Here is a 13,263-nt window from a genome sequence, read left to right on the forward strand (position 1 = left end):
ACACAGGAACCTTAGGGCAGCCTTCCCTGCTAGGACTGGGGCACACCTCACGGTATGAATTTCATCCATTCAATGATCGTATTAATAAAACTGACCTGGTCTTTACACTGAAGGCTGGAGGCAGTGCACGATTTGATTCTATCTCATATTTTAAAACTTTTTGTAAACTACAGTTCAACATTTAAAATGAGATACATAGTGATATTCACTTCTGTAATCTCATTTGTAGAGGTTTGTATCTGTTCTGTCATTTTAGCTTCGCAAGCGGGGGGACTGCATCCTCCATCACTGGGGATGTCACCAGCCACTACTCAGTGGATGTATGAGTGGAAATAAGAGCTGGGGGATCAGAAACCAGGGAGGGAAACTTCTGAATTCCCTCTGCTTGAAAAAGCAAAAGCAAAAAATCCCTTTGAGTTAACAGTAGGGGTTCCAAACTGTAATGAATTTACGGCTTTGGTTTTGATGTACTCCTAGATAAAGTGTGTGAAAGAGAAAAAAAAAATTTTTTTAAGAAAACACTTACTTTAATACCTGCTCCGGCACAGGTTTATCCTTGTAGCTGGGAGGCAGGCTCATCACAGGCTTTACAGTGAAGCACTGCATGTCTGGGGTGCTCGTTAGGGAAGGGAAAGGGGTTGTGAGGGCCTCCCACGCAGAGAGCACGCCCCATTTCTCCTGCTTCACAGGTGGCCATGGCACCTTCTCCAATCACGCCCTTTTACCCAAATGCCAGGACTGCTCTGAAAATAGCATTCCCTTGGGTATTATCAAAATGCCTTATTCATCAATCAATCCTAGGACATTTTGGGTGAGACACCCAGCAAACAAACATACCACAAGAGAATATATACCAATAAAATCTCAGGAGGTAGGTGACTAGACATTGTTTTAAACTGATTTTCTTTGGAAAGGCATCCCTATGAAATTGCCAGGCTTTAGAGACCAAGCAAGGCAATGCGAATTTTTTTTTTTTTAAATACCGGTTGTTTACTGAGCACGAAGGCTAGGCCCTGTATTGGGTGTTTTGAGTATGTGACATCCAACACACAATGATTCTGTGAGATGGGTATTATTATTCTCCTATCACAGATGAAGAATCTGAGGTTTTCAGAGGCTGAAAGCCAATATCACACAAATGTTAAGTGGTGAAGTCAGGCTTCAAAATGAGGTCAGGGGTAAGGCCTCTGGTGGTTTGGAGCTAAGTGCCCCAGAAAACATGGTCTGTGGGTGTGAAGCCATTGTATATGGGACCTTCAGAGGAGGTTATTCCAGTGAGGGTGTGGCCCAGCTCACTCAGGATGGGTCAGAACCCTATTCCTGAAGGCTGTATTGGGAAGGCCACACAGAGAGAAAAAAACACAGGGAGCAGCTGGAAGTCAACGGAAACGAAAAGCCAGGAGAAGGGGCCAAGTAACATTTGAAAAGCCAAGGGCCAAGGGTCGCCAGCAGCCGGGCCCAGAATGCCAGTCTTTTGGGAGAAAGTATAAATAAATTCTAAGAACCACTGAGCTATACCTTATACTGCTATCCTTTACAAAGCATTTTCAGATAAATTATCTCTTTTATTTTCATCCTTATAAAAGTACTATCAAGAAAAAAAGAAGTCCTATCAGGTATTTAGGGAAAATAAACTTACCCTCACCTTATAGATGAGAAAACCAAAGACTAGAGAAATTAAGCAACTTAGGCAAGGTCAGATGGCTGTGGGCCAAATGAAGATGACCGTGGGTATAGGTCCAGGATTCCTGACTTTAAATCTTTTTTTGAAAAACACTTTTCATTCCAACGCAAAGAAGGCACCTCAGTTCCTTGCTAGATTTGCATAACCCAAACCAGGCATTATGCTGGAGGACCTTTCTACTGCAAGTAAGTCTCCACTGGGTGAGAAAAGGCCACCATATCTCTTCACTTTAGAAGTGTGTCTGTCTATTGATCTGTGGTTATCTTTCTATACCTACTAATTAATAATCTATAATAATAGGTAATATTTATTGAGTTTTAACTATGTGTCAGACACTGTGCCAAGTGGTTTACATATATTTACTCATCTAATCTTTACAACAATTCTGGGAGGAAGAATTATTATCATCCCTGTCTTACATAAGAGAAAACTGAGGCACAGAGAAATGAAGTAACTTAACCAGTGTCACATAGTAAGTGACAGAGCTGGGACTCAAACACAGGCAGGCTGGCTCTAGTGTCCTTTATTACTTTCCATGCTGTACTGGTTCTGTTTGTCTTCCTATTTATCTTTCTAAGAATACTGTTCAATTTTATATGGACTCTATTTTAGCATAACAGACATTAGAAAGCTTTAAAACTTGGAAAGTGGACTTGGCCCAATGGATAGGGTGTCCGCCTACCACATGGGAGGTCCGCGGTTCAAACCCCAGGTCTCCTTGACCCCTGTGGAGCTGACCCATGTGCAGTGCTGATGCGCGCAAGGAGTGCCGCGCCACACAGGGGTGTCCCCTGCGTAGGGGAGCCTCACGCGCAAAGAGTGCGCCCCATAAGGAGAGTCACCCAGTGTGAAAGAAAGTACAGTCTGCCCAAGAATGGTGCCGCACACATGGAGCGGTGACACAATAAGATGGCGCAACAAAAAGAAACAGATTCCTGGTGCCACTGATAAGGATGGAAAGGGTCACAGAAGAACACACAGCGAATGGACACAGAGAAGAGACAATCAGCGGGGGGGGAGGGGGGGAAAACGGGGAAGAAATAAATAAAAAAAAGAAATCTTAAAAAAAAAAAGAAAAGCTTTGGGAAACAGACTTGGCCCAGTGATTAGGGCATCCATCTACCACATGGGAGGTCCGCGGTTCAAACCCTGGGCCTCCTTGACCCGTGTGGAGCTGGCCGATGCGCAGTGCTCATGCACACAAGGAGTGCCATGCCACGCAGGGGTGTCCCCACGTAGGGGAGCCCCACGTGCAAGGAGTGCGCCCCGTAAGGAGAGCCGCCCAGCGCGAAAGAAAGTGTGGCCTGCCCAAGAATGGAGCCGCACACGGAGAGCTGACACAAGATGACGCAACAAAAAAGAAACACAGATTCCCATGCCGCTGACAACAACAGAAGCGGACAAAGAAGAACACTCAGCAAATAGACATAGAGAACAGACAACTGGAGCGGGGGTGGGGGTGGGGGGAGAGAAATAAATAGATCTTTAAAAAAAAGGGTTTAAAAATAACTTTGCTATGGAGCCATTATTAGTCATTTTTTAAAAGAAAGCATGTAATTGATTTCTCAACATTATATTTTACAGAAGAGAGCTATATATATTTTATCCAGAATCCAGAATAGGAAGTCTATATTCTAAATCTCCTTCTTATGTCTATAAAATATACCCTAACATAGTCAAGATTTGCTTATCATCTCTCTCTCCTAAATACTTCATAACCACTAGCTAAGGTTATTGGGGTCCCAAAGATTTTTACACAGAAGGGGCAACTGAGTCAGAATGGTTAAGCAGTGGCCTGAAGACACAGGGCATGTCTGCATGAAGACAAGGGATTGCAATCCTTAGCTTCTCTGGTGCAGCTGGTGCTCTACCAGGTTAAAGAGCCCCTTGGCAAGGATACACTGCTTTGGGGAAGACCTGATATCCTCTCCTGGAGGGGTGGTGCTGGTCATCTTCTCAGCATTGGGGAACTGGGTCAGGAGCCTCAGGCTGAAGTCTTCTCTCCTCTCATACTCCTTGCCCCGGTAGATGAAGATTTTATTCTGCAGATCAGAGACAAAAGGGGAAATAATTAGATATGAAGAGTGAAGGGGCAACTGGCAATTTTGGTATTGAGGAAGTCATTGACTCACCAGGCAAAGTTTAATACACCAAGTTTATATCAAATATCTATCACAGGTCCAACAACAGTCACCATATCTGATTCTTGAAAAGAGCTGGCTTATTTGGGGCGTTAAGTCACAGACTTACAAAGTACTTGGAGCAGCGCCACTCAGAGTGTGGTCCCTGGACCACAGCCAGTCTGCAAACAGTCCGTACTGATCTGCAGGGAAAGAAGAAACTTGGGCCCTAATGTAAATCAACTACACCACTGGACATGCTATTTAATTTATACTTTGTAGAAGGAGGAAGGCAGTGCATTACTTTACAATAGGGTACAAGCTCCTTATCTCATTGCTGGGAGCAGTTTGTGGGCCAGGACGTTGAACAGCACAAGCCTTAGAGAACATGATAGTGGGACTGGAATCGCCATGTCTTCCGACACCATGATATGGTACAGTATGGCCCAGGTCAGAGAGAATAGGAAGAGATTATAGCAACCCCTACTCAATCCTGAAAAATCACTGTTATGGCAACAGCAAAGTACCATAAGAAATAACTGCATTACATACTATTTCCTCAACTCCAAAATGCAGTTTTTTTCTCTTTAAATGAAATTGATTTTTCTTTTTTTTAACAAATGGTGTTGGGCCCTGGGCGTGGGAGTAATTTATCTCATAGTTGTTTCCTGTGGAAGCGAAAACTTAGCCATACATCTGCTCATCTCATCATCACCTCAGATGAGCAGTCTGCATTGGCAGCTCCACATGATTCATTTTTAACTAAAATCTGCACCCATGTTGTCTTGTAAAATGTCTTTAAAATAATCATTCATCCACTCAAGTAAAAAGTATTTATGGAACAAAGAGTAGATATGCTAGACAGTAGGCATATTATGGTGACCCTGCATTCACAAAACTTACTTTATAGTTGGAGGGAAATAAAAAACAAACAAGTAAACAAAAATGTAAACACAATGACTTTAGATGGTATAATAAGTTTGGCGAAGGCAATACACCTAGGCAAAACACCAAAGACAGTAAAAATGGCCATATCTTTTGAAATAAACGACACAATTTTTCCAGACTAGCAAAGCTCCACATGATTGGTTCGTGCATTATGAAATTCCATCACTCGGACAATCAGTGCTCAGCAATGGAGCAAAGTATGACAAAAATGCTAATCGTACAATGCAGATAATAACTGTGAAAGGAATCAGAGAAGCAGAAGTCAGTATAAATTAGCTCAACTTGAAAGAGGAATCTTGGTTGAGCATAGATAGATGGATGGATTAATGCAAGGTAAAGAAGAGAGTAGACAACCAGGCATGGTAATTGAAAAGAAGAAAGCCCAAGAGCACAGAGTATGGAGTACAGGTAGAATAAATAAGCTTGGACTGGTAGAATGAGCCAGAAGAGGAAAGGTCTTGAGAACGAGGAAGTGGTTTCAAAGGCCTGGGGAATTCACTGGAGGTGCCACAGTGAGGGAGCAACATGATGAAAGAAGTGCGTGAACAACCCAATCTGACTGTGGAGCATGTGTCCATCAGAAGGATCAGTGTTAGGATAGGATGTTTGACTCCATATGGAGGGCAAAGGGGACAGAGAGTGAACTATGATTCTGACATGACTGATCATGGAGCAAGGACAGAGGTGCCGCAGACAGAAACAGAGAAGAGGGGACCTGGTTGAGTTGGGGGTGGAGGAATGATAATACAATTTTGTATATTCTGGATTTGAGGAAATATTCTATAAAAGGGAATTTAGATTATATCATTCATAAGGATTTTATATTTTTCAGTACACTTCAATGACACATCACACCTCCAAAGTATTTTACAGTTTAAAAGCACCCCATATGCTATTTATTGTCTTCTCAAAACCACCCTGTGGGGTGGGCATTATTTCTCTCAGCCAATGGTTGTGTGATTTGGCCAAAATGACAGTCACACAGCAGCTTACTTCAACCCCAATTCTTTCAACTTGACAGCCCAGCATTCTTGTTTCCTTGAACAACCGCTGTCTCCTACTTCACAGCCATTAGTTCATGTGACACTCACAATAGTAATACATAACAAGTAACGTAGGCATAATTATCTTGCCTTGACTAGGGTACCCAGATTAATAACAAAGCTAGGACTAGAACCCTCTCCCCCACCCAGGGCTCTGTCCCTGACCCTCTATGCTCTTTTATTCTCTTCTTTCTCCCTAGACCACCTCATCCACAACCACGGTATTGTCTACAAGTGAATGACTCACTAATTTTTCTCTCCAACCTATAACTTTCCTTGGCACTCCAAATCCATGTATCAAAGTGCTTACATCTTTCAGTGTCCCAAATTTGCCACACATTAAGTATGCCCGGAACAAACTTTTTCAAACCAATTATAAAGATGTCCACGGACTTCCGCAGTTTGGTCCCCACTGACCCTCTATCCCGGGTTCCCTGCTCACCCTCTTGATGCTTCTCTAAGCCTGTGGCCTCTGGACCTACTGTTCTGTCTGGGACTCTTGTCCTATTCCCTGTCTTCTTCCAGGTTTCTGCTTGAACGTCACTTTGTCATTGAAGTCTTCCCTGTTTACTTGACTTAAAATTGTACCCTCCCTCCCCCGCGCCCCTGACTCTATCCACCTTCCCTAACTCATTTTACTTCTTGATACTTACCAGGCCTTTACTGTATGAGCCATTGTTCTAGACTTCTGACATTCTATTTCCGTTTTTTGGGGTCTCTCCAAGTTAGAATATAAACTTCATCATTTTAAGAAGTTTGTTTTGTTCTGAACTCTGCCCCCAGTGCATATATTAGAGCAAGACACACAGTAACTCAAAGACCATTAATTCAATTAATGAATGAATGCTTCCTCCATGACTCTATGCTTTTCTAGTACTGTTCTCTTAGTGAATGGCTACACTGCCCCTGCAATTAATTATACAGACCAGAAGCCTGGGAATCCTTCCTGACACCTCCCTCCTCCTCACCCACATACCCAACCAGTTGTCAAATGTTGCTGACTTCTTTTCCCCTCACTCTAATTTTCCCACCTATTTTTGAAGCCACCACCACCACCCTGTCTCTTGCCTGAATAGCCTTTTATTGGTCTATCTACACACGCTTTCCATTCATTCTCCAGACCAAAGCCAGACGATCTTCCCAATAGGCAAGCCTGATGGAATCACCTGATAAAATCTTTCTGATAATGACTCTCAGGGTTCAGACAAAACACTCCATGTAATCCCGCACCACACGCCGCTCCCTCCTGCCCCATCACCGTCCAGCCCAGCTCTCTCTGTTCCAGCCACACTGGCCTTTCATTCCTGGGCATTTGCCGTACTCCTGCCTGCTGTCTCCTCTGTCTGGAATGCTCCACTCCATCCCCTTTACCACCTTAACTCCCAACACACTTTTCAGATCATAGCTGAAACATTAATTCCTTGGGAAATCGTTCCTGACTTTTTTTTTTTTTTTTTTTAAACTAAGGCATAATTTAAATGCAGTGAAATTGACCCCTTTTCATGTATAATTGTACAAGTTCGGGCAAATGTAACCACAACCACAGTTACGATATAGAACAATTTCATTGCTGCTCCAAACTTTTATATGCCCCTGTAAAATGAAATAAAACCAAACAGAGTTACTATGGCTAAGAGATTTAAAACGGAGTTGGGAGGTCATTCTGGAGGTCACTCTTTTTTTTTTTAGACTTTATTTTTTCTCTCTTTTTTTTTTTAAATGTTACAATAAAAAAATATAAGAGGTCCCCTTATACCCCCCACTCCCCTCAACCCACATCCCAACCAGATATCACAATCTGCACAAGTATGCAAAGCCTCAAAGAGCGATGTTTCTCAAAACCCTAAGGACATCTTAACACTGTAACAAATGACATTAGGCACTCGGTAAACCATATGAACTGAAGGACATTTGCAGCACCCAAAATACCCACCAATCACAAACAACTTATGCAAACTTCTTTTTCTTTAAAAACTCTTGCCTGGAAGTGCCAGGGCAGGGCACAATTCAGGTTGCTACCTGGATCTGTGCTCCCTGAATTGCAATTCTGAGACCCCGAATAAATGCCTTTGTTGCCCTGAGGCTTAGAGTATTTCTCAGTTGACACCCCTTTGTAAAGCAGCCTTTCCCAATCCCGAACTGACCCCTCACCACTACCTCCAGACAATATCTGATCTGTTTTCTGTCCCTCTAGTGTTGCCTTGGCAAGGAAATAATATAAATAAAATCATAAATTACGTAGCATTTTAACTTTTTACTTTGCAGAATGCATGTGAGATTCATCCTATGGCTGCGTGTATCAGGGATTCATTTATTCACTTATTGCTAAGTAGTATTCTATTGTATGACTATACCACAGTTTGTTTATCCTTTCACCAGTTGAAGAACATCTGGGTTGTATCCAGTCTTTGGTGATTATGAGTAAAATGTTGATATAAACATTCACATATAGGGTTTTCGTGGGAATAAAGGTTTTTCTTTAACTTGGGCCAATAAATACTCCGGGCTTACAGACTTTTAAAGCACAGAATACTTTTCTTGGTGGCAGTTTCAATTTTACATTTGTTTGTATGATGATTTAATTAGCACACCCCCCTTAGGTTGTAAACTCTGAGAAGCCAAGTACTGTGTCCGACAGTGAACAGCACAGCTACTTGTAGTGCCTCCTATGGGCCTGGCACCTGGTTGACACTCACTAAATATTTGTTGAGCGAATGAATGACTGAACGGCCTCCTCATCAGGCACTGTTAAGAATGCCAAGCACTTTCTTTTCCCACATTTTCTTTTCCTTTTTTTAATTAGGAGGAGGGAGGTGGATCATATATATTTAACTCAGCTCTGAAAAAGGCTTTCTTTGTGTGGGAATAAGAGGGGTTTTGTTGTTGTTTTTTAATTGCAAAATCAGTATCACATTATAGAAAATTTTGAGGGGGAAAAAAAAACATCTTTCTCACTGCTTCAACAACACTACTTTCATTTTTGTGAAACGCTTCCAGTCTTGTTGGGATATTTGCTTTCAAACTAGTTCTGGCAGGAAATAAAATGAACTAAATACATCAAGCCACACTTTTTTCCAGCCTGACCTGTAGCAGCAGACCAGAGGGGGGATGGCTCTGTTTTCCCCTCTTCATTCCACCTGGGAAAAGTCATTTTACAAAAGAGCTGCCAGAATGCCCTGTTGTCGGGGGTGTGGGGTGAAGAACAGGATGAAGAGCCACAGCTCAGGAAGTGGTTTCCCTCCTCTACCTCCCACAGTGAGAACAAAGGGCTGGGTCAGCAGCTGTTAACACACTGCTGCCCATCTGGAAGACAGAGGAACACACTCCCTCCTTCAGGCTGGAGGACTCAATGGCTTTGGAGACCACCCTCAGATTCTTACCCGCAGGAAAGAAGGAAAGCCCTGTCCGTAGTATCCAACAGCAAAGTATTCAGGCTGAGGCCTCATGGCCTTAATGATGTTCTCATAAAATGAGGCTCTTTTTTTCTGAAAAACAAAAAATAGACATTCCATTGGGAAGCTACAAGGACACTGCTGGAGGAAAACCAAAGAAAGGTCTATTTGTTTAGCTGTTTCCAGCTGAACATGGAGAAATGAATAGTCTTTGGAAAACATCTTGTGGTCAGACAGGTCATCTTTCTCCTGAAGCGGAGGTTCTGAGAGGTTCTGGACCTGGGGTCACGTTTCGGCCTTAGAATGTCTGTGAAGCCCTGACATTGTATGCAGAGTCACGTGCACGTATACATTCTGCAGTGTACTGAGGCAGTGCACAGCTTCCACCATCTTCTTGAAGGGGATTCAGGACCCCTAAAAGATTCAGAAGTAGTTTCTGAGATTCACGGAAAGTGGATGCCGTAAACACAAAACACATGGGAGAAAAAGATAAAGAGTTCAGGCTGGTGGCATGGATTAAAGTCCTTGGTTCAGCTACGAGTGCCCAGAAGGTAGTGGTGATGCTCTGCTTTTCACTCGATAGTGTCAGCCCGTTTTCAATTCTCTACAAGGGGAGTGGCTTCCCTGCTAGGCTCATAGTTAGAGCCCGCCTTGAAATCAAAATAGGCAGCCACACTTGGAGGTTTTAAGAGATGCACTAGACCCTTCCCACAGTCCTCCCCAGGTGGTTAACGTGCCTATTTTACTAACCTATCTGGGTAAAGGTCTTTGTCAGAATAAATGTTTTCTTAGAAGGATAACATTTTACATTACTAACATCTCAGCTCAATTTAGTTTATAAAATTAGTAAGTGAATATTTTTGTGATGGCAGGAGTGGGTACAGTATTTTGGTAACATTTTTGCAAACTGATCTTAGTATACAGCTCCTTGAATAAATTATTCTTACATGCTAGTGGATGACCTGACTTTTCATGACTCCTCTACTAAAAATTACAAACACCATCAAATGTAATACTGTCTTTTCTACCCATGGGCATTTAGAAGGCTACTTTTGTTTTGTGTTATTGTTTTTAAGTAGCTGACCTGTCCCTACAACTATGTGAATACACAAGGTCAGGGAACATGAAAGCGGAATAGTGCAGTGACATGTGAGAGAAGGAAGAAGGCAAAGGACAATAAATATCTGGTAGACATTATAAATGGTAAGTAAAATCTGGCAGAACCATCTTTCTCAGAGCTCTGGAAAACAGTTAAAGGGAGGCAGTAACTGGGTGAGACCCAGTTAAAATCATAGGAAGACCTTGAGGTACCTTTGCCTGGCCTTTCCCCCCCCTCACCCCCCCAACCCACCGCTGCTCGATGGGTGCAGAGCCAGCCTGTGATCCCTATGCAGGTTCCTGGGCCCGGTTCCAGAGGTAGCAGAGTGACCCGTAGGCACAGACTAGAGTGCACGTATGTCTATGCCAGTCTGTCCGGTGGCAACCTGAAGATGGAACCAGGACACCCCATCACTGGCTTACCATTCTAGAACTTTCCCTGAACACAGAAGTGGCTCACAGGGCAACAAAAGCTATAAGGAAACAAATTGCAGCTGCCTGAGGTAAACAATTACCAGCTTTAAGACATAGAATACAGCACCTAGTACTGGACGAAAGATTATTTCTTAGGGGGAAAAGGGACATTTGGAGCCTGGTAGATGGGGAACTCCTAAGGATACATCTACATACCCAGGACAAGACGCATGCTCAGAAGTCTAGAGAGAAGCCTACCCATTTGCCTCAAGCTGTATTTAAGAAAAAATGTTAAGCTTCCTAAACCCTGAAGGAGAGCACTCTGCACAGGTCAACTGCAAAGTCTGAGAAGGTTTTTTTCCTCTCTCTCTCTCTCTCACCATTTTTTTCTTATATAGCTCTTGTCATTCCTTGAATGACAGGAGTCACAATAGTAACTAGATACAAACTAAAGGAGCAGATACTTCAATAACTAAATTTCAGAGATACATTAAAATATAAAAATGTCCAGTGTGCAACAAAAGGTTACAAGGCATACAAAGAAACAGGAAATGATGGCCCACGCAAAAAAGAAGCAAGATAAAGAATGAGAAACCATCAATGAAGAAGTCCAGACTTTGAACATATCACAGAAAGCCTTAAAAATATTATCTTAAATACGCTCAAAGAGCTAAAGGAAACATGGATAAAGAAGTAAAGGAAAACAGGAATATATTAGATGAACAAAAAGAAAATATCAATAGATAGAAATCATAAAATAAAAAGGAACTAAACAGTAATACTGAAGCTGAAGACCATAATAACTGAAATAAAAAATTACCAAAACATTGATTGTACATTTTGGATGAATTGTAAGCTTTATTAATATGTACCAATAAAACTGATTTGTTTAAAAAAAAAAAAAGAAAAGAAAAAGAAAGTAAAAATCAAGCACACAGTATAAAATTCAAAAGATGCATTTGGTGAAAGTAAGTCTCCCTTCTGCAATTGCCCAGGTACCGGGTCCCTTTCTAAGAGGTGACCACATTACCTTATTCCAGGAATGAACAACAGACATGTATACCTTCACATAAATGTTAGCAAGCTCTACACACTGGTTTGCTTTGCTTTTTTCTCTTCCAGTTTTCTTAACATATCTTAGAGAGCTTTTCCTTGTAACTACCTCAATGTTTAGACAATGGTATGCAAGCCATATCATAAATTATTTAACCAGTCCCTTTTCTGCAGATATTTAGGCAATATTTAATCTCTCACTATTCAAAACAGTGCTGCTATTAAAACCTTTGTACATCTGTCACTTTGCTCTGATGCTGGTAGATCTGCGGGTTTTCGAGATCAAAGGGCATCAGGGGCACTTTAATTGTAGCTAAGCATTTTCAAATTACTATCCAAAAAGTAGTAACTGTTCATACTCTTCACACTGGCAACTTATGAGTATGCCTGTTTTCTTAGTGAAAAATGGTATCATATCATAATTTTGCAAGTTTTACAAAAAAAAATTGGAGTGATGTTGAAGAATGCTTGAAAACTATTCGTATTTTCCTTCTTTTTAAACTGTTCATTCATCTCCTGTGTCCATTTTTCTACTCAGTTATTGATTTGCTTATTTATTGGTAGGAGCTCTTTGTATATTAATAAAATTACTTCTTAGTAATTTCACTTGGAAATTTCCCCTGAATTTTTCGTTTACATTTTCTCTTTGTAGAGTGTTTCTCCATGAAGATATTTCTTTCTATTTCATTGTGAAAAATGTCAATCTTTCCAATGAATCCGAGACTTAGCTTGTCTAATTTAAATATACTTTAAAAACTATTAATATTTTTATTAGAATTATATTACATTTCTAAATTAATTAATTGAAAATAATCATTAGTATGAAATTGAATCTTCCCATCCTGGAACATATTGTGTTTTTCATTTGAGATCATGCTGATTTGTGTCCTTCAATAGTTGTGTAAAGTTTGCATTTTGGCATGTGAATTTTTTCCCTGGTACTTAATCTTCTTTGTTGATGACATCTTTTCTGTTATTCTGTGTTTCAACTAGGTTTTGGGTGTATGAAGGCTATTGATTTCTTTGTATCAATTACATTTCTAACTAAATTGCATTCTCTTATTGTTTAATAATTTTTCAGATGATGGACTTTGATTTTTTCAGGTAAAAATTCATATCACCTGAAAATAATAATAATTTTATGCTGACTTCGGACTCACGTTGATGTAAAGGTATATTTTACCATGTTATGGAAGTATTCATCTATTTCTATTTTAATGCGTTTGTTTTAATAAAAATAATTATCAACTCTCAAAAAAAAAAACTCCCTAGAGAGGTTTAATAGCAGATTGGAAGTGGCAGAATAAAGAATCAATGAACTTAAAGATAAGATAATTGAAATTATTCAGTGTGAGGAGCAGAAAGGATAAAGAATTAAGATGTGGACAATTGAGACTCTTAAAACAAAATACGGCTCAAAGACGAGCAGTTTTGGGAAGCAGACTTGGCCCAAAGGTTAGGGCATCAGTTTACCACATGGGAGGTCCACAGTTCAATCCCAGGCCTCCTTG

At 41.0% G+C, this 13,263-nt stretch overlaps 1 protein-coding gene across 2 annotated transcripts in view; it reads right to left on the reverse strand.

The window, feature by feature from the left end:
• Nucleotides 1-13,263, reverse strand: part of DOCK5 (dedicator of cytokinesis 5) — a 235,675-nt gene that overhangs the window by 30,892 nt on the left and 191,520 nt on the right. For both annotated transcript variants that reach the window (XM_004454243.4, XM_071211938.1), the window contains 3 exons: nucleotides 9,176-9,280; nucleotides 3,585-3,726; nucleotides 527-608 (listed from right to left, as the gene is read on the reverse strand). In XM_004454243.4, coding sequence (XP_004454300.2) covers nucleotides 527-608; nucleotides 3,585-3,726; nucleotides 9,176-9,280 — 329 coding nt within the window. The remainder of the gene's footprint in view (nucleotides 1-526; nucleotides 609-3,584; nucleotides 3,727-9,175; nucleotides 9,281-13,263) is intronic.

Source organism: Dasypus novemcinctus, chromosome 25 (assembly GCF_030445035.2).
Source record: "Dasypus novemcinctus isolate mDasNov1 chromosome 25, mDasNov1.1.hap2, whole genome shotgun sequence".
In the NCBI taxonomy this organism is placed as follows: Eukaryota; Metazoa; Chordata; class Mammalia; order Cingulata; family Dasypodidae; genus Dasypus; species Dasypus novemcinctus.